The sequence below is a fragment of the Coenobita brevimanus genome, chromosome 76 (genome assembly GCF_032717465.1).
Source record: "Coenobita brevimanus isolate Jiangsu-jjx chromosome 76, ASM3271746v2, whole genome shotgun sequence".
NCBI lineage: Eukaryota > Metazoa > Arthropoda > Malacostraca > Decapoda > Coenobitidae > Coenobita > Coenobita brevimanus.
In genome coordinates, this window is record NC_137029.1 from 25,495,670 (window position 1) to 25,521,966 (window position 26,297).

The 26,297-nt window shown below is 43.2% G+C and overlaps 1 protein-coding gene across 2 annotated transcripts; it reads right to left on the minus strand.

Annotated features, from left to right (window-relative positions):
* Positions 1–6,807: 6,807 nt before the first annotated feature.
* Positions 6,808–26,008, minus strand: LOC145408239 (cytochrome c oxidase subunit 7C, mitochondrial-like). Of its 2 annotated transcripts, none has more exons than XM_080278998.1 (3): positions 25,850–26,008; positions 15,492–15,641; positions 6,808–6,878 (listed from the first exon to the last, which is right to left on the minus strand). In XM_080278998.1, the coding sequence occupies exons 1-2, from the start codon at positions 25,934–25,936 to the stop codon at positions 15,525–15,527; spliced, it is 204 nt and encodes a 67-aa protein (XP_080135124.1). In that variant the 5' UTR covers positions 25,937–26,008; the 3' UTR covers positions 6,808–6,878; positions 15,492–15,524. The 2 variants fall into 2 exon arrangements, with proteins under 2 accessions (XP_080135124.1, XP_080135125.1); XM_080278999.1 differs by lacking the exon at positions 6,808–6,878 and adding an exon at positions 6,978–7,001.
* Between the last annotated feature and the right edge of the window lie 289 nt (positions 26,009–26,297).

The following is a 26,297-nucleotide window of genomic DNA, read 5'->3' on the forward strand; positions in this document are numbered from 1 at the left end:
AGCAGCGACTCCGCTAGGGAGCTAGCTCCGACCCGTGGGGTGCGGGAAGAGCTGGAGGGGTGTCCTACTCAGCCTCTGGAGGAGTAAGGAGCAAGGGGTGTTGCCCTCGGCGGGTGCCGCAGGGGTAGCAGACGAGGAAAGTATGGTGGGCGTTCCCCCTCCGGTGGGCACAGAGAGCACTTCCGCGGTTCCACTAGGCCCTGGGACTGCAGGTGAGAGGAGTACAGTAAGTGTCCTCTCCCTGGCGAGCACAGTTGTCGCCGCGGTCCTGCTCCCGGTGGGGTCTGCAGATGAGGGAAGCACGGTGGGCGTTCCCTCCCCGGTGGGCGCCGCCGCAGTTGTTATGCTCTGGGACTGCAGGTGAGAGGAGCACGGTGGGCATCCTCTCCCCGGGTGAGCACAGAGGGCATCGCCATTGTGCTGCTCCCAATGGGGGCTGCAGGTGAGGGAAGCACGGTGGGCATTCCCTCCCCAACGAGCACGGTGTGCGTCCTTTCCCCGACGACATACTCAGAGCTCAACTTCTTAGGAAGCAAGAAGTTGAACTCTGAGTATGTCGTATAACACTTGTGGCAGTGGTGGTTCTAGATCGGGTCAGGAGAGAGCAACTAGGAATGGAAAGGGAAAATCTGACAAGAAGGCAGCCAAACCACATGTACAATTACCAAAATTTTATCCAGAATAGTGCAATATAGACACATACATGTGTATGATGAAACCACTATCGGACATTGGATTTGAACATGACAAGGAAAAGATAGCAGTAACACTACCCCACCTGGGAAAAGCAGTCTCGCTCATCGCCCCAGAGATTGTCCCCGAGCTCACATGGGCACAATTTACACGAATTTTGACACAAGCAGTCACACCATCACTGGTAAATGTATTAGCTTTTGTCCCAGCTTGACACCCTCACCTACAACAGCAACGTGGACGACACTCTCATCCACGCTAGGTGACTAGTCGCCACCACTTACGCAGAGGTCGATGCAGTCACCCGTGAACAACACATTTTCAACACCCTGTTGAGGATCCTCCCCAGCACCATAAGACAACACTTCACAGTCTATGACCCAACAGGAGACCTTGACAGGGATGTTCAATTCATCAGGCGTCTTCTCGCTGCTCGCACCACCCCACAACATGTTGGTGCAGTAAGCAGTCTCAACACACAAGGCACAACACCCAAAACCATGGACGCCCCCCACACACACAGTTTCACCAACTCCACCCAGTATATCCAGGGTGCTCCCCACCAAAAGGCACCCCCCTCCTAAGGAAAATAGCAACCTGATCTCCATAGGTCTGCGCGAGTTTTCAGCATGTAATCCCCAGTGCCCCATTCATGACATTTGGGAACAACTTATAGCTCACCGATGATAAACAGCTACCCAAGGGTGCCACAAAGTCCCCTCCATCCAATATCACGACACCCAACGCACATACCGGAATCGCCACATACGTCTCTTTCATCCCTCACCACTCACCTCACTCACCGCCTCTCGACCACGCCGCACCCATTCCCCCACCCAGCAAGCCGCACCGCTACTCACCTCCCCCAAATACATGACTAATTCATACGTGTGCTACCTCAACACCCACACACTCCTCACCCTCACTCGCTCCTCAGTCCACACTCACGTCCTCCACCACATCCCCCACCAACTCCACACTCTTCCCACAGACCCCCAAACATCCTGGGCGACCTCATCCCCCAGATCAACAACCACCACCACACCGCCACCCCCAAACACAAAGACGCCGCCACCCGGCCAAGAAATCCCACACCCACGCCAAACCACCTCACTTCGTGACCTGAGCTCCTTGCCACCTACACCTGTCCTCACCACCACCACTACTAGATCTGGCTGTCTCCCTCGTCCACAAGCAAGATACACACCCACACCCTCTCCCCCACCCCCACCAGCTCCAACACCACCCAAACAAGCCACCTCCAGCTCCCCCACACCAAACACCACCTCCATAAACCTCAAAATACATCAAGCAGGAGGGAAAATTCCAGTGGCCAGACCAACCAGGACAATTAAGGTGTGTCCCGCACGACCTCATAAAACCCAGGTCGACTCACCAATCTCCAGCATTCAGCCCAGAGTCAACGGCCAGTCACTACACACCACACATCCAGAAATGATAATCAAACACGTGCTCTGGACCCCTACCCAGGGAAACAAACAATGCCTCTGACGGACACCACAACTTCTGCACCTGCTGCAGAAAACCACACATGCCAACACCCTCGAGATAGTGTACCAAACCCACCGAGCCAAATCAACCTATGCAGCACTGGGTCTCGCTCCTCCAACACCTCACGCCTCCACCCTCGAGATAATGTACCAACCCCACCAAGAACCAAATCTACCTACGCAGCACTGGGTCTCGCTCCTCCAACACCTCACACCAACCTACCAGACCGCTACCTCTGACGTGTACAACCTCCAGCCACAGGGACATGACTTTTTCAGATGCAACGGTGGTGAAATTCCAAGGGGAGACCACAGAGAGGCGTGACAAGGGCCCGAGTAAAACGGCATACGTCCCCAACCACCACACGCCCCTCTTCCCCTCAACGGAATCTAGGTGAAATACATCACCCTGCTGCATTACCCTCTATTGGGACCAGCGCTCACCAGGATCGGGGTGGGACTTGTGTAGCAACAGTCCCAAGTAGGACTGCGACAACGCCCACCGTGCTCGCTGGGGAAAGGACGCCCACCATGCTCCATTTACCTACTGCCCCCCCGTAGGAACGCGACGACACCCACCGTGCTCGTCGGGGAAAGGATGCACACCATGCTCGTTGGGGAGGGAATGCCCACCGTGCTTCCCTCACCTGCAGCCCCTGTTGGGAGCAGCACAATGGCGATGCCCTCTGTGCTCACCCGGGGAGAGGATGCCCACCGTGCTCCTCTCACTTGCAGTCCCAGAGCATAACAACTGCGGCGGCGCCCACCGTGCCCACTGAGGAGGGAACGCCCACTGTGCTTCCCTCATCTGCAGACCCCACCGGGAGCAGGACTGCGGCAACAACTGTGCTCGCCAGGGAGAGGACACTTACTGTGCTCCTCTCACCTGCAGTCCCAGGGCCTAGTGGAACCGAGGAAGTGCCCTCTGTGCCCACCGGAGGGGGAACGCCCACCATACTTTCCTCGTCTGCTACCCCTGCGGCACCGGCCGAGGGCAACACCCCTTCCTCCTTACTCCTCCAGAGGCTGAGTAGGACACCCCTCCAGCTCTCCCCGCACCCCACGGGTCGGAGCTAGCTCCCTAGCGGAGTCACTGCTGGAGAGGGTCTGGACAGCCCCAAAGTGAGTCTGGAGGTACGCTCACTACAGCCAACGTCTCTAAGTCACCAGTTGCTGTCGGACTCCCGGAGAAGGAGACGCCGCAGGCAGCCCCCAGCACCAAGCGACGCCCCAGGACTCCCAGACGAGACCTCCCCAGACTAGCCGACGTGCCGTCCTCCACCATGGGTAGGCGCAAGGCAGTGCACCTACTCACCCCGTTCGGTCCCAGCCCTGAGGGCCGACACACCCACCGAGGAAAGGCCTCCCTCTACGCCGTCCCGCAGCCCTTACTTGACGATTCGGCATACAGCAGTGGTCCCGCGCCCCTTCAGAGGGCGCACACCTGACGGGACCCCTCCCACCCCGGGGTGACACCTGCAGTTACCCTGTCATCAATAATCACAACTCCTATCCCTGCATCCCCCATAGTGTTTAATCTACCATATTGTATTGTGCCCGGCTACTATATGTTTTTATGGTCATATACGTGTAAGATTGGTTAGCCTGGGTTTTTGAGCCCTGTTCCTCTGGTTGCATGCTCTACACCCAGTCTTGGAAAGAACCCAAATCAGGTCCTCGTATTCAGGGACCAAGAAGTTGAGCTCTGAGTATGTAGCTTAACACACACCAAATTTCATACAGCTACAACGAAGTATTAATGATGTGTGAAAAAACAACTGCAGAACTTACATGGTCTGGGTTCACGCTTGCCTAATGCTGCTAGGGGATGAGTGACCCATCTCTCCGGCCTTTACAGTATATGTCTGGAATTAGTAGCCAAGCCCCGGGCCTCGATCCTCCTGTTCGGGCAATAAACTTAGAATATAAAAAAAGATAACTGCAGTGAGCCAGTTGATCCATGATGGACGGATCCTGTGCGTAACAACATACAAAGATAAACAAGCTCAGTATAACAGAGTAGGCTCTCTCCCACCAACCACACCCTTCTGTTGATGCTGTCAAGAAAACAAAAAAAGTGAAAATGAACAAGAACATTACACAACTGACACAGAAGTTTTATAGAAAGGGCGAGAGGAAAACACTACGGTCAATTCTTGAGGGGGAAAAAAAAAAAAAAAAAAAAAAGGATCGATGCACAGTAACATACCTATCAATTCAGTAAACTTACCAATTAGAAACATGGTATGGCTAAGATACGTAAAAATGTAGTCGCTGTAAATTAAACTTTAAAACATACTAAATACGGAATGCTATGGCCCCATGCTCATCTGAATGTGACCCTAGTGGCCCGCAGGCTGAAGTGGCACTTCCCTAGTTGCAGTCTAACATCTTGTTGGATGGGGAGGAAGTTGAGGGACGTTTTGAGAAGTGCTCAAATGCTTACCCTTGCTGCTACTGCAATGGACGCTTGCGTTATATATATACTGTATAACGCAAGCAGTCAACCCAACCCCCACCTCCCAACCCACACACACAATTTAGCCCTTCTCTACTGTATATGACAAAACCACCAACACACACACTTCTATCCTTTTATTAATAAGCTTTCTCTGCTTGTGAAGATGCTGTGCCATCCACATGGGGGCCAAACCTCCTCTTGTTTCCCTGCACCTCACTGTAGGGAACGATCCATGTCCGCCCCTGGCGAGGCTGTCAACCAAAAGAGGGTGCCAGTTCCCTACATGGTGTAAATACTGTACTATACTTGTAGGACAACCTCACAGGAACAATTGCTTACCTGTGGTATTGGTAAGCAATAAATACAGTATGTACACAGACACACACACACAAAATCATTTAGCTTGTGTAATGCCAATCAGGGATGTGTGAGGCTGGTCACTCTCATCTTAGATGTCAGGACCAACTTGCCTTGCCCCTGGTTCCACATCAGGACCAATTTGTCTTGCTCTTGGTTCCATGTCAGGACCAACTTGCCTTGCCCCGGGTTCCAATGCTTCTCATGGGGCATCACTTGATTAGATGATGGATGGATGGATTAAACTTATACACTTATGTTTATATTTACACTATACTCTGCTGTCTTTGGTAGTTCACTTTAATTCATGTCAGTCTATTCACTGTCAGAATAAACTGCTTAGTTGAGGAGGCACCTGTGAATCTCAATCAGGGTGTTTGATGATCTATGTGATGTTGATAGAGTTTCTGCATCAACCACATGAGAAGACAAATCACTGACTGTTCATAAATGTCTGCACATGTCAGAGGTTTGGTAGGAATGGTTTGAAGACTATATATTTTTTTGGTAACTCATGAATGTGTTGGCTATGCACGTAAGATTGCAAGTCTCTCAGCACATAATGGAACTTTACCTCAGCTGTGTTTTCCCCTTTAATCCACTGCAGTACACAAAGTCCTCTAACCTTTCACACCATGCTGCCATTATGTCACATGTTCTGACTTCTGACCTGTCATGGACCTAACTCCTGACAATCAAGTCACTAGCAAGCCAAAATTACATCTGACTTGTTGAAATCCAACTTAACTAGGTCTTACACTATCAACAAAATCCCTCTACTGTAATGACAGTCAGGATTAAAATCACATTCTAACTGCTTAACTCCAAAAGAGGCAAAGATTTTTTTTTTCTCAGTGCAATATCACTGGGGGTATTACCTGTGAAAATGCTGTGAAGCTGCTTATCCCTCTGATCTTATTACCTTGGAAGGGGTTAGTTGGGAATGGCTCGATTTAAAGTTTACAGTATAAAGAAGGTTAATGGTAGCAAATTTTATTCTACTTACGAAAGTAATTTGGTAATGGAGAGATTACAAATAATGCTGACTAACATCATATTCATTTGTATGACGCCAGTTGGTTTCAATTCACTAAAGACACATGTTTTACGGTTAAGTAGCCATATCGTGATGTTATGCTGGCGATTCTGAAAAGTCAAAATCAATCTTGGATGCTTAACGATATAACCTACTGTAACAACTTTTAGTGTATTCTGTCCTTTGAATTTTGGCAGTCCTTTCCTTCAGAGGATGAAATGGAATGAAAAGCTGAGACTGCATGAGATCTTAATAAATAAATTTCTGTAATGCGAGGTAAATGACAGATAACCAAGCTAAATGCTAAACTTGTACAGCAAAATTTTTACATTCAAATAAAAATAAGAGTAAACATATACTGACAAATATAAACACATTAAATGCACTTCTGTACTATACACCAACACTCTTCTTATTGATGCCGTGATTCCTTTTAATGAACCCCCCACACTGAGTCTGGTCACACTGCAAATGAAAAAGATTTCTATCAAGTGGAAGCTTAATCAACACCATATTCACAACAACTGACATAAACTGTTAAGAAAGAAAAATCAATGATAATTTGTAACTATTGTAAAAAAAAAACTTCCACTGATGCAGCTACGCAAGACATTACAATTATGCTGGTACTGTATCTTCCAAAAGTTAAGGTCCCCAGCCACCTTCTACACATGACCTAAAAAACAAACAATGAACATGTAATAAAATACTGTACACACTAAAAATCAAGTGGGTAATGATATGCAACATACAGAGAAATTTTATTTATTAAATACAACACTTTACATCTCTGCTTCTTTCATACTTTTGTTGCCATTACCTGAAATGGAAAAACAAAATAATGAACATACCATACTGATGCAACATTCCAGTAAGCCTGTCTTATTATATTATCAACATCAATAAATTACTAACTCCCCTTTCATACTTTTGTTGCCATTACCTGAAATGGAAAAACAAAATAATGAACATACCATACTGATGCAACATTCCAGTAAGCCTGTCTTATTATATTATCAACATCAGTAAATTACTAACTCCCCCTCCCTTGTTGTTGTTGCTGTTCCACCTGGGTCCATCAACCACAAGTATGCAGCCACTTTCCTGTGGCAGACAGCACCTCACCAGGATCAGACCAGGGTCCTTCCACACAGTGTGATGCATGGAAATACATAGGCCCCAAGAGGATGTCCTGTGCATAGGAGATATGTATGAGTAGCAGTCTCAATCCAGACACTGACTACTGTACTTAGTAACCATGGTTGAGTTCCATGCCTGGGAGTATTATGCAAGTCCAGCTATGAGGCCTAGGCTTCATGTCACTCCCATGGTAATACCTCCTGGGATATGGTAACCATCCACCTACTACATTTTTCAGTGGGCTTAAGGGTGCTCCACCTTGCCCATGGTTGACCTGGTACTATGCAGGGCAAGGGCATCCATCTTCCTTAAGCCAGATGCATGTTCAAGCTGCACACCTCACCTCCTCCTTTGTAAACCATGTCAATACTGTACTAATCTATTCCTGGAACAGCTGACAGATGTTACATGGCAAAAACAGCATTACTGTGACTCCTTCAATCGGGTGATGCATTTTATTATTCTTGTTACCTGGTGCTGGTGAGGGATGCATTCATTCAGTACAGATAAAAGTAGGCAGTGACCGTAAAAATTCTCGTCAGCTCCTTCATTATTCCCCAAAAGGAGGATGGTGTAATGCATAAGAAGGGCAAATTCAGCTTGCAGTCCACAGGGATCACATTTAGAGGAGCCTAGGCCCATGACTGCAGCCACCACCACCACCACCAACACTTTCTTACTGCCTCCATGTAATTTGAACTCATTGAAAGAATGTATTACTGAGGAACTGATAAAGGCTAGATATAACTCAATTTGAAAAGTTCCATGCTGGAGACAATAAAATGAAATATACATTAGACAGAGGAAATTAAAGGATTTTTCAAGGCCATCATCACTGTGGATGTGGAACAATGACTGGTGATTGTGGGATAACATACCAGTATGAAAATCACCATAACATTATGCGCTCATTCTCCACAGCTGATAACTGTGTAAGGGCTACACTGAGTGACAAGCCAAATGGTTTCCTGTACACCAGGAAACCATTTACTATGCAAGGTGGTAACCATATAACCAAACTATTAGAGATGTACCAATGTATTGTTATCGGTGGTATTGGCCCATTTTTAGAGTATCAGTATCGTAATCGGTATCGGCTGACTTTCCGCCGATACTACCAATACTTAAAAAGAATTTAGTGCATAACACATCATTCACTGGAAGTTATTGCGTTAAATAGAATTTGGATGTTTTATACAGATGAAAAATAAATTACAGTATTGGTAGTATCCAATTATTTGTCATATTGTTTTGAGTACACGGTGCATAGTAATACAGTACAGTAAAACCTCGATTTAACGGCACCCTAGGGGGCCCTGAGCATGCCAAAAAAAAAAAAATTCCGTTAGATTGGGGCTTACACCTATCGATACCCCCGGAACTCACACTAACACATTTTAACACATTTTTAAGCATATAAACATGTGCAGACATACAAAATCAATAAAAAAAAAATTCATATTTAGAACAAAAGAAAGCAGGTAGGTGTGGTGTTGTAGTAAAGAACTGTACAGTAATCCAGGTAAGTACAGTACAGTACAGTTGAGTCTTCATACAACACGAGATAGGTTATGCAGACCCTCGTGCAAAATCGATTTCATGCTAAAACGTGACATATATTTACAGGTAAAATTGGGGGTCAGATTCTAGAAGCCTCATATTTTTCATTAAAAATATATTTAAAAATAGATTACTAGAAATACGTCTTCCTTAAAACACCGAAGACAGTGTGTTTACATACCACCTCACCAACTGTACACATCAGTGCATAGCTACTGCAGTCTAACCTAACCTAACTGATTAGTTTTGCCCCTTAATACTCCCCATAAAAATTTTAATCACCGAGGATTGCCACTAAGCCACTTGAAAGTCCTCATGAGAAATCAAGCAAGAACTTGACCTAAATAGCATGTGAATAATGGCCGGCCAGCATCATGCATATTTCGTCACAAATCACTTTCGGTACTAATAAAAAAAAAAAATAAAAAAAAAATTAAAAAAAAAAAAAAAATGCAGTGTGAGACTTTTTGAAAGCCGTTAGTCATCAACAATAAAGGAAATAAAAACTCTAAAGAAGTTGTCAGCACGGAGTGATTGCGTATCTCACTTCTCAGATGCACACGAATGCAGAAATCGTGAAAAATAAACAAGTCAGCCAAACAGTATAATTTGTATAACAGTATAATTCACAAGAACTGAACTCACATAATTATCTTGCCTAACTGTTTATGTCAACACATAGTGTCTACACGTATCGTAAGATCCGAATTTACTTGACCAAAGATTGTCAGTTTATTACAAAAAGATCGAGCACAAAGCTTTTTTTATTCTTTTTTTCACACTCGTTGCACTAAAGGCAAATATATGAATTTTACTGCTTCATCATTAACTTTTTTTTTTTTCCAACAAAGAAAACTATCCACATCGTACACATCCCGACTCATTTTATCTGTCTAATCATTTGCATTTAAGCTGCAACGCTTAACGCCACTTCGTCCAACAATTTTTCAATTTCATTTAGAATAAATGCTTGTGCTCATAGCACTTTCAGGGTGCTTAGGCATAACTAAAGTTAATTTGGAACCACGTGCTCAGTTCTGTGAGGAAACGAGGAGCAAGGAAATAAGCAAAATAATGATAAAATCAGAGCAACCGTTCACACAACACTAAGTATTAGTTGGCAGGTTGGAGTAGAATAGATGGCACTAAGTAAATAAGTTCACTAAGTTATGAAGTCTATAACATTAGTTCTTAAATCTAACCTTATATGCTAATTTTTTTTCACTTTGGGGTCAGGCTAGGCGGGATGAAGATTGGGTGAGCATAAATGTACCCAGTTGGTGGGAAACTGTAAACAGACGATCGAGATGCACGCAGCGCCCGCCACATTTGAATTTCTTTCTAATTTTTACCAATTTGGGGGGAATTTTTAAAATTTTTTTGCAAAAATATTCCTAGGGAGATTTGTGCCGTTAGTTTGAGGTTGCCGTTACAATGAATGCCATTAAATCGAGGTTTTACTGTACATTCTTTGGTAATGAGCCACATCTGCCACCATGGACATGTACGAGACTGGTTGGCAGCCTCGCATCAGTGGCTCATGGCCCTGCCACAGCCCTCACAGCAAGGAGTACCCTCCCTCACTGGTATTGGTATTGGTACATCTCTACAAATTATGGTGCCTGGTGCTTTAATGGGTAATTACAGCACTCCAATCGACTTGAGTCAGTGAAGGTTTATATCCAAGGGATGGCTGTGGTTTATTGTTCATGTTATGCCACCCAGGGATGAGTGAGTCTGGTCACTCTCATCTTAAATGTCATGACCAACTTGCCTAGCCTTAAGCTCCTATGCTCCTCCTGGGGTAATGTAGGATTGGATGATGGATAGATGGATAACTACAATCTAATGGTGAGGCCTGAAGAGAAACATCCTCTGTAACAAATGATATTTTGGAACACAACCCCAACAGACAATGATTTACTGTACTGTTCTTACACAACGATTTACTGTACTGTTCTTACACTACATTCAGTGATAGATAAACAGTATTTAGTAATGCAATTAACACTGTCAACATGGTGACAGTTCACTGTTTTTGCTTGCTATCTCCTGATATTTTTACCCAACTTGGGGAAAACCTCCTGTAGCAATGGTGCAACTGAAGTACAGTATATATAGTGATCCCTTGATTATCTGCCCTACATGAGGGAAAAGGGATTCCAGATAATCCAAAGAGCTAGATGATGAAGTTTAATGCAAGCACACATACACACACACACATTCATGTGCACACACACACACACACACATTCATGTGCACACACACACACACACACACACACACATTCATGTGCGCACACACACACACACACACACACACACATTCATGTGCGCACACACACACACACACACACACACAATATATATCATTGGAAGAAGCTGTAACAAAATAATAACTGGCAAAACATATTGGAAAAATGTAGTCCTTCCATCTATACTACATGGATCAAATGTTATACACTATACAGACATAGAGATAGAACAACTATAGTCTGTTCCAAATAAACTGGCGGAGAGAAACCTGTATTTTCCTTCCCAAGTCTGGGTCAAACGTAGAATGCAGGTGACCTTTGAAGGATTATCCCCCTCTTTCCTCAAGCCCCTCCCTTCTCCTTCCTCTCGTGTGTGTGTGTGTGTGTGTGTGTGTGTGTGTGTGTGTGTGTGTGTGTGTGTGTGTGTGTGTGTGTGTGTGCGCGCGCGCTCACGCGTGTAGGTGTAGGTGCATGTGTGTGTATTTTCTGTGGAGAGCCTTTTTCTGTGCTATCCTTGTGTTATTCTCATAGATTAGTCTAATTCCTGTTGGAGCTGCCTAGCATGGACCAAAAGGTCTACTGCAGTTTTCCTCTCTTCTTACAGTAATGTGTTACTTTTAGCAACTTACATGATTGTTGTATTAATATTTAAAAACTATTTAAGACCGGTTTCAAAATTTCCCATTCATCATAGACACACACACACACACACACACACACAATGCTCCCACGCAGGCACATATAAAGTATATTCTCTATCGACAGTTCTTATGAAAATACGTGGAACATGCTGGGACTCTTGGGTGAGTATAGCATGAGATGAATGGTAACAAAGAAGAGGAAGGAGGGAATGCATGAGTGGAGAACCTGCTGACCCGTACTGGTTCAGGAGTGCGTTTGGCCTCAGGTCAAGATTGGTGGAGCTTTTGCCCTGAGGTCACATGCAGCATTTCCTGGAACGCCCTTGATGATGCTTCTCAACATCCCACCCAGGTCACTTATAGTAATGGGCAACGCATTATACCACTGCAAAATCATAAGCACCAACACAGAGCACACGAAAACAAGAAATTATAAAGTGGCTTCTTGATAACAACCTCCCTCATAACCCTCTGCACACTAAGGCTTAGCTGCTACACCAAGTGGGGGGGGAAAAAAAAAAAAAAAAAAAAAAAAAAAAAAAAGTGTTTGAAATTGATGAAATCGCCAATAATCATGGTCACCAGGTGCTGTGGCTTCCTCCCTATCATTGCCAGCTCAACCCCATAGAGCTGATTTGGGCTCAGGTCAAGGATGATGTGAGGAAGAGAAACTCAAATTCTTCTCAAAAAATTACGAGTGATCGAAGAGCTGACGAGAAATGCGATAGAAAAAGTAACAGCAGAAAACCGGCAGAAATGTGTGGCACATACACACACACACACACACACACAAAAGAAGAATTTATGAGAAATGACATTGCTGTAAACCACATGGTAGAAAATTTTGTTATCAATATATGGAACGAGTCCAACAACGATGAAGATGAATAAACAAGTGTTGTGTGAGGTGTCTTGTGTATACTTATTGTAAAGAAGAGTTGTAAATATAAATATAAGCCATATACATGCTTTATTTAATATTGTACGAGACAGAGAGAGAGAGAGAGAGGGGGGGGGGAAGGAGGAAAGAACAGAGAGAGGGTGGGGAGGGAGAGGGAGAAACTTTCCCTTTGCCTATCTATCACACAAACACACACACACACTAGAAGGGAGAGAGAGAGGGTAATGCGTATTTCACCATTTTTTTTATATAAAACTCTATCTTGATAGAAGTTATTTTCAGCAAAACATATGACTGATATTTTAATAATTATGTTTCACCATTTTGCGATGAATTGGTGATTTTCTTAGGTTTGCAAATCATGATAGAACTCGTAATAATGCCTTCAAATTACACAAATTCATGCTTGGGTTGGATGTAGGATTAATTAATGTTAGGTCAGAAAAAATATTATTGCTATATTTGAAGATTAGACAATAAACACTTCAAATCTCTCTCTCTCTCCCAGGAGAGTAGGCTGGAGAAAGAGTCAGGTGAGGTCACTTTTATCCCTTTGTATGGTCGCCTACGTTTGACTAGGACTTGGGCGTAGCTCCTCCGCCACTTTACATGGAACAGAGTAAACCAAGAACTGAAAACAATGTGTACAGACAAACATTAGGAGGCCCCAAATATGTAGCTAACAGTACACTCACAGGAGACATAAGAGCCTCACCAATAAAATGAAGACTAATAGAAGGAAGACTTCAGTACACTTAACGTATATTAAAGAGTAAAAATGATTTCCTAAAAACGGTCCTAGAAATAATGACAAAAAAATATATAACCTGGGCTACGGTGACATATGAATACAAATGAAACAATAGTTATTAGTACTAGAGACAGTACGTTTAGAAAAAGAAATACAAAAGAGACGGCAAAAATGTGGGGCAAATATTTAAGGAAAGAGGAAGTAAGAAGTAAGACAGGCTTAAAAATGTACAAGGAATGGAAGAAACAAACTGAAGAAGAATCAGTCTGTGTCAAGCATCCATCATCAGTCAAACTGTATAGAGAAAGAACAAACTGCCACTAAAGAGAAAAATATATTCAAATGGAAATACATGTCAGATTTGTGGAGCAGATGTAGACGACTTGGAACATTTCTTACTACATTGCAAAGGGTATACCGGCGAGAATTAGTACCGTATGTCAGAATTACAACAACCATATACAGTGAGTGCTCATATAACGCATGGTCCTATAATGTGAAACTCACATAGCACGTGCGGCAAAATCTGATGTCCAAATACAGCCGCAACACAAAAATGATAGACATTATGGTGGAGGAGGACGCTGCCCATTTTTGAACACCGTACAGTAAAAGCTTGATTAACCGACATCCAATACATCAGCACATCCGTGTAACCGGAACGCAAATTTGATCTGGCATGAGGTCGAAAATATTCCAGATACCAGTCAGCTCCTGACCCTGTTCCTTCTACTTCTTCAGCTCCTGACCCAGTTCCTTCCACTTCTTCAGCTCCTGACCCAGTTCTTTCCATTTCTTCAGCTCCTGACCTTGTTCCTTCCACTTCTCCACTGTCTGAATCCTCATCTCATGATCCTGAAGATTCCCCTACAATTTTTATTAGTTCTGTATGGTACAGAATAAAGTAGTGTATGCAGCTAAGTTTTCAAAATTATTTTGGCCTTTCACATGTGCCAAATTTTTCTTTAAATAATTTTTGGTAATGTTTGCTGGTTTGTGTTCAGTCCTGTACAATTTCTCTTGCTGTCTTTTTTTGTGTATTGTAGTGTACCTGTACTGTATCTTACCTGTACTGTATCTAATACTGAATAATATATTTTATGAAATAAAGTCCCAAGTTTGGTCCCATTTCATCTGTTTGACCTCCCAGAAAATTTCTAAGCATAACATTCGGTTATCCAGAAATTTCCATATCCGGAATGCACGAATCCCCATGAATTCCGGTTAATCGTGCATTTACTGTACTATGCAGTGATGATAGACATAATGCTGCCAGAGGCAACAAATTATGGTTCAAACAGTCATAACGCAGTGGGAACAGACACAATGCGGCCAGTGGCAGTCATAGTGCAAGTTGCATCAGCCTATGGTGTATTTGCCATCACGTGTCTGCGCAGGGTGTTGTCACAGTCTACCGAGCATTCCTGTCCCAGCTGAGCCTACCCTCTCCCATTGCTCTGTGTGTGTGTGGGGGGGGGGGGCATGGAACCCCACTCCAACCTCCCCCCAGCAAGCCCACAACCTCTTCCATTCAAGATGAGGAATCCTCCAGTGTTTGTATGATAAGAAGTCTTTATTAGGTATGTAAATGTCCTGGGGGGGGGGGGGGGGAATGAAAACGGCCCTAAAAGGTGAACTTGAGGCTGGCTTAGGTACCATGAAACCCTTTAACATGCAAACATATGGCCCTGTAACACGGGATTCTCATAAAGCGAGACCTTCTGAGTACAATTTTCCTGTGTTATGTGTGCACTCGCTGTATCGAAAGAGGAGCAAAATAATTAGAAATTTACTATTCTGTGCCAAAGAACAAATAAAGAGAAACGAACTTTATACAAATTCTGGAAACTAAGAGCAAAAATGATAAAGGAGCTAAATTACTGAAAACAAAACACCAATAAGAAGGCACTATTGTAAAGGCAATGTAGCGACAATTGTCGGATCTGAACAGCAGCTTCAGCCTGGAGTCCATTGGCTTATGTTCTGATGAGTATTTCAAGATATCACAATCTTATACATAAAACTGGTACTCTTAACTAACTGAAACTACCAAATCAGAATTAAAGGTGTAGGTCACAGAGGAAAAGCAGGAATAAAGTTAACACCACAAATAACAAATCCACAAACTACGGTATACTTTACTTTGGTACAATTTCCTTATATATGAGGACTACCTCTTTTCTTACCTTATAATCTAATTCTCTGTACAAGGAAGATGCTTATTTCTTGAGGAGCTGGTGACGGACCAGGATGAAGGGTACAGCAAGACCAGAGCCAAAGAACACAACAAAGACAGCAGTCAGTCGGAACCGGTTCTGGATCTGGAAGGGCAGATTCTGGAAAGAAAACAGCAATCTATAAAAGCTAACCCATCAACACTCGGCCTGGAGATGTTTTCTTTTCATTTTTTTTTTCCCTATTTCTTGAAGCCCTCTCCAATGGGAGATGTTGCACGCTGATGATTTAGTGCTGATTGCAGATATTGAAGGGGAGGCAGAGGAAAGATTCAGGAAGTGGAGAGATGGTATGTAGCAAAAGGGCTTGAGAGTAAATGCAGATAAAACAAAAGTGATGGTATCTAGGCCTGGTGGCACCAGCGTCAAAAAAGAGGAACAGTGGCCATGTGTGGTTTGCTGCAAGGGTGTGGGAAGCAATTCCACCTTGTGCAGTATTTGTGACAAGTGGGTGCATATGAGATGTACAGTAGTAGTATTAGAGGTAGACTGCGAGATAATGCTGATTTCGTGTGTGCAGTGAAGACTGTCAGGAATGAATGGACTGATCTTGCTCGTGAGTCTCTTGACTGTGTGGAAGAGTTTTGTTAGCTGTGAGACATGTTATGTGCTGCAGGTGGGGCTGGAGCTACATAAGAGATGTACAGTAGTAGTATTAGAGGTAGACTGCGAGATAATGCTGATTTCGAGTGTGCAGTGAAGACTGTCAGGAATGAATGGACTGATCTTGCTGGTGAGTCTCTTGACTGTGTGGAAGAGTTTTGTTAGCTGTGAGACATGTTATGTGCTGGAGGTGGGGCTGGAGCTACCTCTGTGGCTACAGTGAGGAGTGGTTGGAAGAAGTTCTGGAAGCTGTTGCCTCTCCTGACACCGAGATATTCTCCCTCCATACTAAGGGATCATTGTATGCAGCATATGTTATAAGTGTAATGCTATATGGTAGTGAGACCTGGGAAGTTAAGAGGATATCTGTAGGCTCAAACGTACAGAAATGACGATGATTAGATGGATGTGCAGTGAGTCCTTGAATGCGAGGCCTGGGGGAACTAGGTTTACGATGGAAGAGTTGAGAGGAAGGATGGGACTGGACTGTACTGGTATTGTGATAAGTAGGGGCACCTGGTAGACTTGAGATCTGAGCATGTGGAGAGGATGGAGGATGACAGGTGGGTGCTGAAAGTAAGCAGTGCCAATGTTGGGGGTTGGGTTGTGAAAGGAGGACCAAAAAAGACCTGGGATGAGGTCACACAGTGTGACCTTACGGATATAGGACTGAATAGGGAGGCTACCAGAAATAAGTACTGTAAGCTGGGAGAAATGGCAAATTACCTTTACTGGTAGCAATGAGACTTTGCTATCAGCAGTCATATAAACTGGACCTTCTGCAAGTCTATAACAGAACAGATTAGTACAGCATGCTCATTACAGTACAGTACAGTAGTTTCCATACATCACGATATACATTATGTAGAATTTCATGCTGAATGAAGTTCGTGCTTAAACATGACATGAATTTACATACAAAACGGGATTAGGTTCTGGAAGCCCCATATTCTTCTGTTTTTCCTACTATTATATATAGTACTGTATACATACATACATACATGTATATATAGATAGACAGATAGATAGATAGACAGATAGATATAGATATATATAGCTACAGATACACAGATATACGGTAAAACCTCGATATAAAGGACTTCAATAGACCAAAATTCGCTTTCATCAGAACTGAAGGGCTACTGGGCTAAATTCCTATACAGTCGACCCTCTGTCTTCGCGGGGGTTAGGGGCCTGAGACCCCCGCGAAGATCGAAAATCCGTGTAAAATTGGTGCCCCCCTAAAAACACCCCTAGCCCCCCATTTCCTTCTTTAATGAAAGAAAACCCCTGTGTACATGTCAATAAACACTTTATTTATAATTAAAGTATGAAAAAAATAGTTTAATTGCGTAGGTGGATGGCCGCTCACACCACTCAACACAGCTACATTCTCACCCTCCACCACCGTTACCAGGATTTTCCCTCCCGTAACTTGTCCAGCAATTCTACCTTCTCCAGCACGGTCATTACCTTTTTCTGGCACTCTCTTAGGGCCCATGGTAGATAAAATGATGGTGTCACGGAGAGATCAGCGAGTACAAGCACACACAAGCGTGGTCACAGTGAGAATGGGTTTCGGGACAATTCGCAGTCAAATCAATTCACAGTCACAAAAATAACAAGACAATTCGCCGTCAGGACGATTCCCCGTCATTTATTTACATACTATAATAGTCTTTTAAATATACGAGTTTTAAAAGTGGTGGTGGTTTATTGTTTTTATAATAAATGTAGTGACATCTGTTGAGGCTCAGCCATATCTTTCCCCACGGTTTGCATCCACTATGGCCGATCAGAATATCACGTTGGATATTGTCATTTGAGATGAATATATACTTGTACCTCTTCAGAGTAGTTTTAAAATATACCCAGGATGTTGTAGTACCAATGAAAATTAATGAAGACAGCTACGGGTGACGCTAGAATATAATTCAAAGTCGACTACAGCGAAGTAGAAACACGTTAATTATTGGCTAAAAGTGCAACTTATAAATGATATCCAAAGCCTACGCTATTGAATGAACATAGACTTTGATAGATCCCCCTGAAAATTAGTTATTAAAGTATTAATTATTCAAAAATAAGTATATTTATAGAATGATGGGGAATCGTCCAGGGTGCGAATTGTCCTGACGGGGAACTGTCCATGATTTGACGGCGAATTGACTTGATGGCGAATTATCTCGGAACCTGAGAATGAGAGAGCCTGCCGCGAGAGATTCAAAACAATGCAGGGGTGGTGCAGGTGGCACTGCGGGCGGTATGCAGCATGTGGCGCACGATCTGAATGTGTTTCCATTTTTATTTGGACTTCAAAAAAGTTGATTTGGTTTCCCTGGTGACAAACCGTGAACAATCGAAACCGCAAACAGAGGAACCACGAGGACAGAAGGTCGACTGTGTATCGGAAAAAGTATGATAAAGCCAGAAGCAGTCCGGACTGCCTGACCACTCCAGCTATGTTCGCCATAGTATGGTAAACAGAAGACATGTTTACCAGAATACAGTACAGTATTAATATATATATTATACCATCTGATTAATGTAGTGAAGTTATAACACAGTATAGTACCGCAATGGTAGTCAAAACAGTTAAAAACCATTTGTGCGATCCGGAATAACGTCTGATATATCGGGAAAAGTCTGGGTTAGCTGGGGGAAGTCCGGATGTTGCTTTTATTGGAATTTCCCATTTTTTGGAATGGCTTGGGCCTCAATTAGTCTGACATAGCAAGGTCTTACTGTATATGTATTTATATACAGTATACATACATATATATACAGTATTATATATATATATATATATATATATATATATATATATATATACAGACAGATAGATAGACACACACATATGTATATATATATATATATATATATATATATATACAGTGCTGGGCAGGTGTGCAAACACTTACGCAAAGCGCACCCTTGCGCTCCGGTGAATAGCGTTTGCGCACCACATGAGACCATGCGCAATATTGCGCTTGTGCACATGAAAAGGCAGGTGCGCAAGCGCAAACTTGGTTGCGCTTGCACAACTAAATTCGCGCTTGCGCACCTGCCCTGTGGATTGCGCACTGCGCAATCCAAGGGACACGTGGTCTTGGGAGCTTCCCGCACAGCTGGACAATGGATGGGGGAGACTCAGGCGGGTCGCGAGGGTGGGTTGGTGGGGGGAGGCTGGAGGGAAGGAGGGTAGTAGCATTTCTTAAAATGCTTCAACAGAGATAATGTATTTTAATATTTTTTAAATTATTATTAGTAGTAAATAATAATGAATATACATTATTCATTAAGAGTAGCATATGCAATTCCTTACAAAAATCATGAAAACATATTATTTAAGTCCACAGCTGTGGATATTTCGTTTTCATTTTTAAATGCTCCAACAAGCTTGCATGTTGGAGCACCTAATGGCGGCTTTCCACGCTGCACGATCCATTGCAGCCTCCCTGTTCAGTCCCTTAACCCTGAGACCACACTTAATGACCTCGTCCCATGTCTTTCTCGGTCTACCCCTCATAACCCCACCCCCAATATTAACACTTCTCACCTTCCTCACCCAATTATCATCCCCCATCCTCTCCACATGTCCAAACCACCTCAATCTACCTCTCCTCATCACAACACCAATACACTTCAGTCCCATCCTACCTCTCAACTCTTCCATCGTAAACCCAGCCCCTCCAGGCCTTGGACGCGGGGATGCACTGCACATCCACCTAATCATTGTCCTTTCTGTACATTTGAGCCGGCAAATATCTTCCTCCTTCACTGCCCAGGTCTCACTACCATACAGCATTACACTCCTAACACATGCTGCATACAAAGACCCCTTAGCACGTAGGGAGAGTCCTCTCAAGGTCAGGAGAGGCAAGAGCTCCCTGGACTTCTTCCAACCACTTCTCATCCTAGCCACAGAGCTAGCTCTAGCCCCACCTCCAGCACACATGTCTTCCAAATAACAAAACTCTTTTACACACTCAAGATATTCACCAGCAAGTTCAATCCTTTCACAGCTGACAATCTCCACCTGCTCACCCCGACACGCCGTACACATAAAATCAGCATTATCTCGCAGTCTACCCCTGATACCACTACATCTCTTATGCAACCATTTATCACACACACTGCACAAGATGGAATTACTTCCCATGCCCTTGTGGCAAACTGCACATGGCCACTCTCCCTCGTCTTTGACAGTACCGCCACCAACCCTAGATATCATCACTATGGTATATCTATAATGAATTATTAAATAAATTGTCTTGCAAAAATGCAGATAAAAGTAAAACTGGCAACATCACAACCTTTGTTTTCCTGTCCCGCTCCGCACCTCATTCACTCTGTTTGAACTTCCATGAGTTAACAAGTAACGGAGCCTTGCTCCAGTCCTATCGCCTTAGTCACGTAAGTGTGCAGAGTGAATCATTTTATTACACTAAATGTGCACAGTCGAGGTCTGAGTTACAGGAAAATAAATATAATAAAATAATAAATCTAAGGGTGAATGAAAGGAAGAGTAAAGTTATGCTCTTGGAGAGAAGTGAAGCCAGTGATTGTACAGTGAGGCTGAATAAGGAGGGCATGGAAACTGTGTGTTTAAGTGCTTGGGTAGTGTGATGAGTTGATGACTGATGAGAAAGAATGGAAGTTTAGAGGGTGAAGCGCTTGAAAGGGTACAACAAGGAAGTGAAAAAGTTACTAAATGACAGTAATGTGAGATACCAACTCTAATGTATGGAAGTGAAGCTTGTTGGAGGGACAGAAGTCAAGAGTAAGAGCTGTGGAAACAAATGTGTTGAGAGGAGCATGTGGAGTTACATGGAGAGACAGACAAATGAAATGAGGAAGTGAAGGATCGTTGTAGTGTGGATATGGATGTGAGGAAGCTTTAGGAGAAACACACTGAGGTGGTTTGGCCATGTGGAGAGGATGGAGAGTGAGACTGACGAAGAGTGTGTGTGAGTGAAGTGGAGGGGGGGAGAGGGAGGGGGAGGCCAAGGATGAGATGGAAGGATGGAGTGGAGAAGTATATGAGAGAAGGGGGTGTGAGCTGGGAGCAGGAAAGTGAAATGCCGGGGGACAGGGGGACATGGAGGCGATTTGTTGCTTGTTTGTGGCCAGTGGCCACCCCTTACGGGATTAAGGCATCTGGCACTGGCAACAGATAGACAGAATAATAATTAATAAAAGTATGCTAATTTATTTAAATATCCCAATATATATTTTATAGTAATTCCACAAATATATGCAAATGATTTGAGCTAGCACTTTGTGACACTGTGCAAGCTCATTATTAGATTGTGCACTTGTGCAAATCACAAATAATAGAAAATTTATCTATCTCTCTATAGCCCTACGCCCTAATCCCGCAAAAGGGTGGCCGCAGACAAAATGCCTCCAAGTCGCTCTGTCACCCACCATTTGACTACCCTCCCCCCAACTCACCCCCCCCTCCCTCATATACCTCTCAACTCCATCCCTCCACCTCATCCTCGGTCTACCCCTCCCTCTCCCTCCCTCCACCTCACCTACATACACCCTCTTAGTCAGTCTTTTATTCTCCAATCTCTCCACATGTCCAAACCACCTCAATGTATTTCTCCTAATCTTCTCAACCACATCTACATTCACCCCACAACGTTCCTTCACTTCTTCATTCGTCAACATGTCCCTCCACGTCACTCCACACGCTCCTCTCAAGTAACTCATTTCCACCGCTCTCACTCTTCACTCGTTCCCCTCTCGCAAGGTCCATGCCTCGCTTCCATACGTCAGGGTAGTGATCACAGTACTATCATGCAGTGACTTCTTAACTTCCATACTCACCTCCCTATTTCTCATCACTGCTTTCAGTGAACCAACAACCTTCCTTCCCTGCAGTACCCTTTCACGCACTTCATCCCCCAAAAGTTCCATCCTTACTCATCACACTACCCAAGTACTTGAATGCACTCACTCTCCATATCCTCACCATCCAACCTCACTGTACAACATTCTGTGACTTCATTCCTCTCAAACACCATAACTTTACTTTTGTTTACATTAACTTTCAGCTTCCTCCTCCTACACACTGTCCCAAATTCATTCACTAAACCTTTGCAACTCCCATTCATCTTCACTCAACAATACTGTATCATCAGCAAACAGCAACACCAGAATCTTCCATATCTCACCCTCGTGCATTAGAGCCACACCCACATCCACTGCCCTACCTTGCACCTCCTTTACAACCCCATCCATATATATATTAAACAGCCATGGAGACATCACACAACTCTGTTTCAGTCCCACACTGAGATAAAAAAATTCACTCAGCTCACCATCCACTCCCACCGTAGACCTAGCTCCTTCGTACATACTCTTCACAGCATTCAACAATTTCCCATCCACTCCATAAATTCTTAATACCTTTCACATACCTTGCCTATCTATTCTGTCATAAGCTTTCTCCAAGTCCATGATGGCAGCATACACTTTCTTTCCCTTCTCTAGATACTTCTCCACTAAACATCTTAGAACAAATATCTGATCTACACACCCTTTTCCCTTCCTAAACCCCCCTTGTTCTTCTCCAACTAGCTCCTCTGTCATATGCCTTACCCTATCAATGAGTATTCTACCATATATTTTACCAGTCACACTAAGAAGGCAAATACCCCTATGGTTACCACATACTTCTGTCTCCCCTTTTCCTTTAAATAAAGGAACAATTATACCTGATTTCCAGTCCTCTGGAACCCTTCCCTCTTCCCAAGCCAATCTACACAACTTCCATATCCATTCCACAACAATCTCACCTCCATACCTCAGCATTTCACCACACACTCCATCAATTCCTGGGGCCTTCCCCAACTTGATCATCTTCATTGCTTCCACTACTTCTGTCCTACTGATCTCTTCCTCCCTCATCTCTCCTTCTCCCTGCCATTCCCCAAGCACTTATACACGCACTGCTCTCAATATCTACACTCAACAAATCCTCAAAGTGCTCCTTCCATCTCCTCAATTTCTCTCTCTTCTCCACCAACAATCTATTATTCCTATCTTTCACTCCCCTACTATTTCCCCTTTCACACTGCCTTACTTTCTTTACCTCCTTCCAAAACAATTTTTTACTCTCCCTCCATTTCACACTCAGATTCCTCACAAGCTCTTCATCCACTTTCTTCTTACTCTCCTTCACCAGTCTCTTCACCTTCCTTCTCCTACTCACATATACCTCTCTCTTCTCTCTCTCATCTTCTCCCCTACCTCTACACGCTAACCATTCACTATATGCCTTCTTCTTTTGTTCCACAGCTCGTTTCACCTCATCATTCCACCGTGCTGTCCCTTGCACACCCTTGCATCTCCTCACTCCACAAACCACCTCACACGCTGCGCCTATCTCTTCCGTAAATATCTTACATACATCTTCCACCCCTTCCATCTGCTCTAGCTCATACCTTCCCAATCTTTCTTCCACTATGCTCTTATACTCCGCCATTTTCTAACTATCTTGCAAATTCTCCACTCTTCTCACAGGAGCTGTTTCCTCCTGTCTTCCCCTTCATCTCCTCAACCATTTTCTTTGCAGCTTCACCTTGGCCATCACTAAGTGATGGTCCAAGACTCCATTTCCCCACCCTCTCCACACTCTTGCATCCAACACTTGTCTTCTTATTCGCTCATCCACACACACATAGTCTATCATTGCCTTTTGTTCAACAAGTTCACCATCCATCCTCCTCATTACTCTCCATGTATAATAGAAAATAATAATAATAAATAAAAGTAAGTATGCTATTTTATTTAAATCTCAATATTTTACAGTAATTCCCACAAATATATGCAACTGGTTTGCACTTTCGTTTTGCAACATTGCGCAACCTAAATATTTGTCAGATTGCGCACTTGCGCTGCCCACCACTGTATATGTATATATATATATATATAAACTATTTCTGTTATGGACAAGCATGATAAAGTAAAAGAAAATTTTAAGAAATAGCATGAACATAATCTGAAATGCAACTTATGCCAAAAAGAAATGAAAATCAGTGTCATATATTTAACTGTGAAGCACATCAAGCTATAACAAGAGAATTAAAGGGAAAAGAAAATATTAATGAAATACTTATACAGAATAAACTAGAACTAGTAGCAGAAAAAGTAAGAAAAATATTTTAAAGAAGAGATACAATCATGCATATGAAGAATGTCTATCTATTGCCAGACGCCATAATCCCATAAGGAGTGACCATTTGACTTTGTTATTTGTTTCACAGGAAGGGGCACTACCCCTCCACCAACCCACTTGCTCACATATAGGGAGCACACATGGTTTGGATATATGGTTACCACCCAGCATTGTAAATGGTTTCTTGGCTTACAGGAAAACATTTGGCTTGTCACTGAAGGTAAAGCCACCAGTAAAGGAAAGAGAAGCAATAAGAAGTGACTGGAAAGATGGGAGAAATAGGAAAAGAGGAGGGCAGGCACAGAAAAAGAATGATAAAGGCTAAGGAAGAAGTAGGCAGCACTACATCAAGTGCATGGATGATGGTCGCCACCACCAACCACTAAATTAATTTAAATAAAAACCAGTGTGGGGGAAAAAAAAAAAAAAAAAAAAAAAAAACTCCACAAAGCATCCATCAGTCGAAGACAAGCTCCTGGACGGAAGAAGGCACCAACAGCATGGTTAGAGTAATCAATGGCACAAAGTCTGATTAGTCAATGCTGGTGGTGGCATCCTACAGAATGCAGTGGGTCTAGTATGATCTAATACTTCTTTGTCCAAAATTCATTCAGGTTAGTTGGATTAGTTGAATCATACGTCAAGTGGGGTTGGTGGAGGATTAGTGCCCCTCCCTGTAAAACAATTAACTCTGAGCCCTTGGCCACCCTGTCTGGGATACATGGCATCTGGCAATGGATGGATGGATGGATGTTAGGCTGACTTGTGTTGTTACATTACTCACCTTTAACTGGGGCAAACGATTAGACAAACTGACTGGAGATGAATCAACCTGGACGTCCAATATGGCTAGTCATCGCCTGCCACGGCTTGTGTGTAATACTAGTGGTTTTATAGCCAATATCTTCAAAGTTACATATTTCTGCAACTTTTTAAAGCTACCACAATGAAAATTACATATAATTTACTGAGAAAGTTCGGTAAAATTATCGTTTAAGCCCCCCTTTTTTTTTTTAACCTACCATAATCAAACCAATCCAACCTAACCTATATGAGGCTGTGCTGTATTAACTGAAGTAACTGGTACTAAAAATTCTTGTCACTTGGAGAACTCCCATTGAAGAACAGAAAAAAAAAAGTTCAATTTCACCTTCATTCCTCCACTAATACTGTGTGCACAAACTCCTACATTAAATGAAATCGTCCTGTAACTGAACGAATAAACAATTTAATATCCTCAGGGCTCAGGCTGAAGGAGATATGCTTAGGCTGCTTTTCTCATCCGTGATCTGGATTTTTCTATGCGGGAAACTTTTTCACTGATCTTACTCAAAATTTAACTGACTATGACACATCTATACCGCTCATTAAATATCACACTGACATTTCAATGCAAATGTTGGTTGATATCCACCAAGAGCCACCATAATACGAAGTTGCATCACGGCCCCGGTCAGCTGATAAAACACCGTCATTACACAGTCATTCAACAATATCCAAAGTCTCGATTTCTTACCGATCCAGGTACTCCACCGTCCCCTCCACGCCTAACAGCGGAGGTCATAAAACTCCTGGTGGCGAGTGCGAGTCTGTTGGCAAGCATTTTCAAGAATTATCAGGCACCGGAGACCTCACAATCGTATGTTTGTCCTCCCTGGCTCAGCTCCTGCTAACCTGCTCGATGAAATCAATTGAGACCTTCATTTCATCAATGATCTTAACTAAAATTTTGCTAAATATTTTTATACATTGCTAGTAGTCAAGAAGCTAGATATATATGTATATTATCAAAGATATAATGATGATCGTATAAGTACACAAAAATACAAGCGGGAGATTCAAACTCATTCCAGGTCAATTTTCAAGTGGCCGCGAAAGAAATTACATATATGTGGCTTCACATCAATGAAAAAAATGTGTACTTTCATTAATCCGAAATAAGATCAAAACTTCTTATTCAAAGT

Excerpts from the sequence above, each read along its gene's own strand:
- LOC145408239 (XM_080278998.1), bottom strand. The coding sequence starts at position 25,936 with ATGCTTGCCAACAGACTCGCACTCGCCACCAGGAGTTTTATGACCTCC. Across the intron at positions 15,642-25,849 it reads ACGGTGGAGTACCTGGATCG|AATCTGCCCTTCCAGATCCA; the intron begins GTAAGAAATCGA and ends TTTTCTTTCCAG.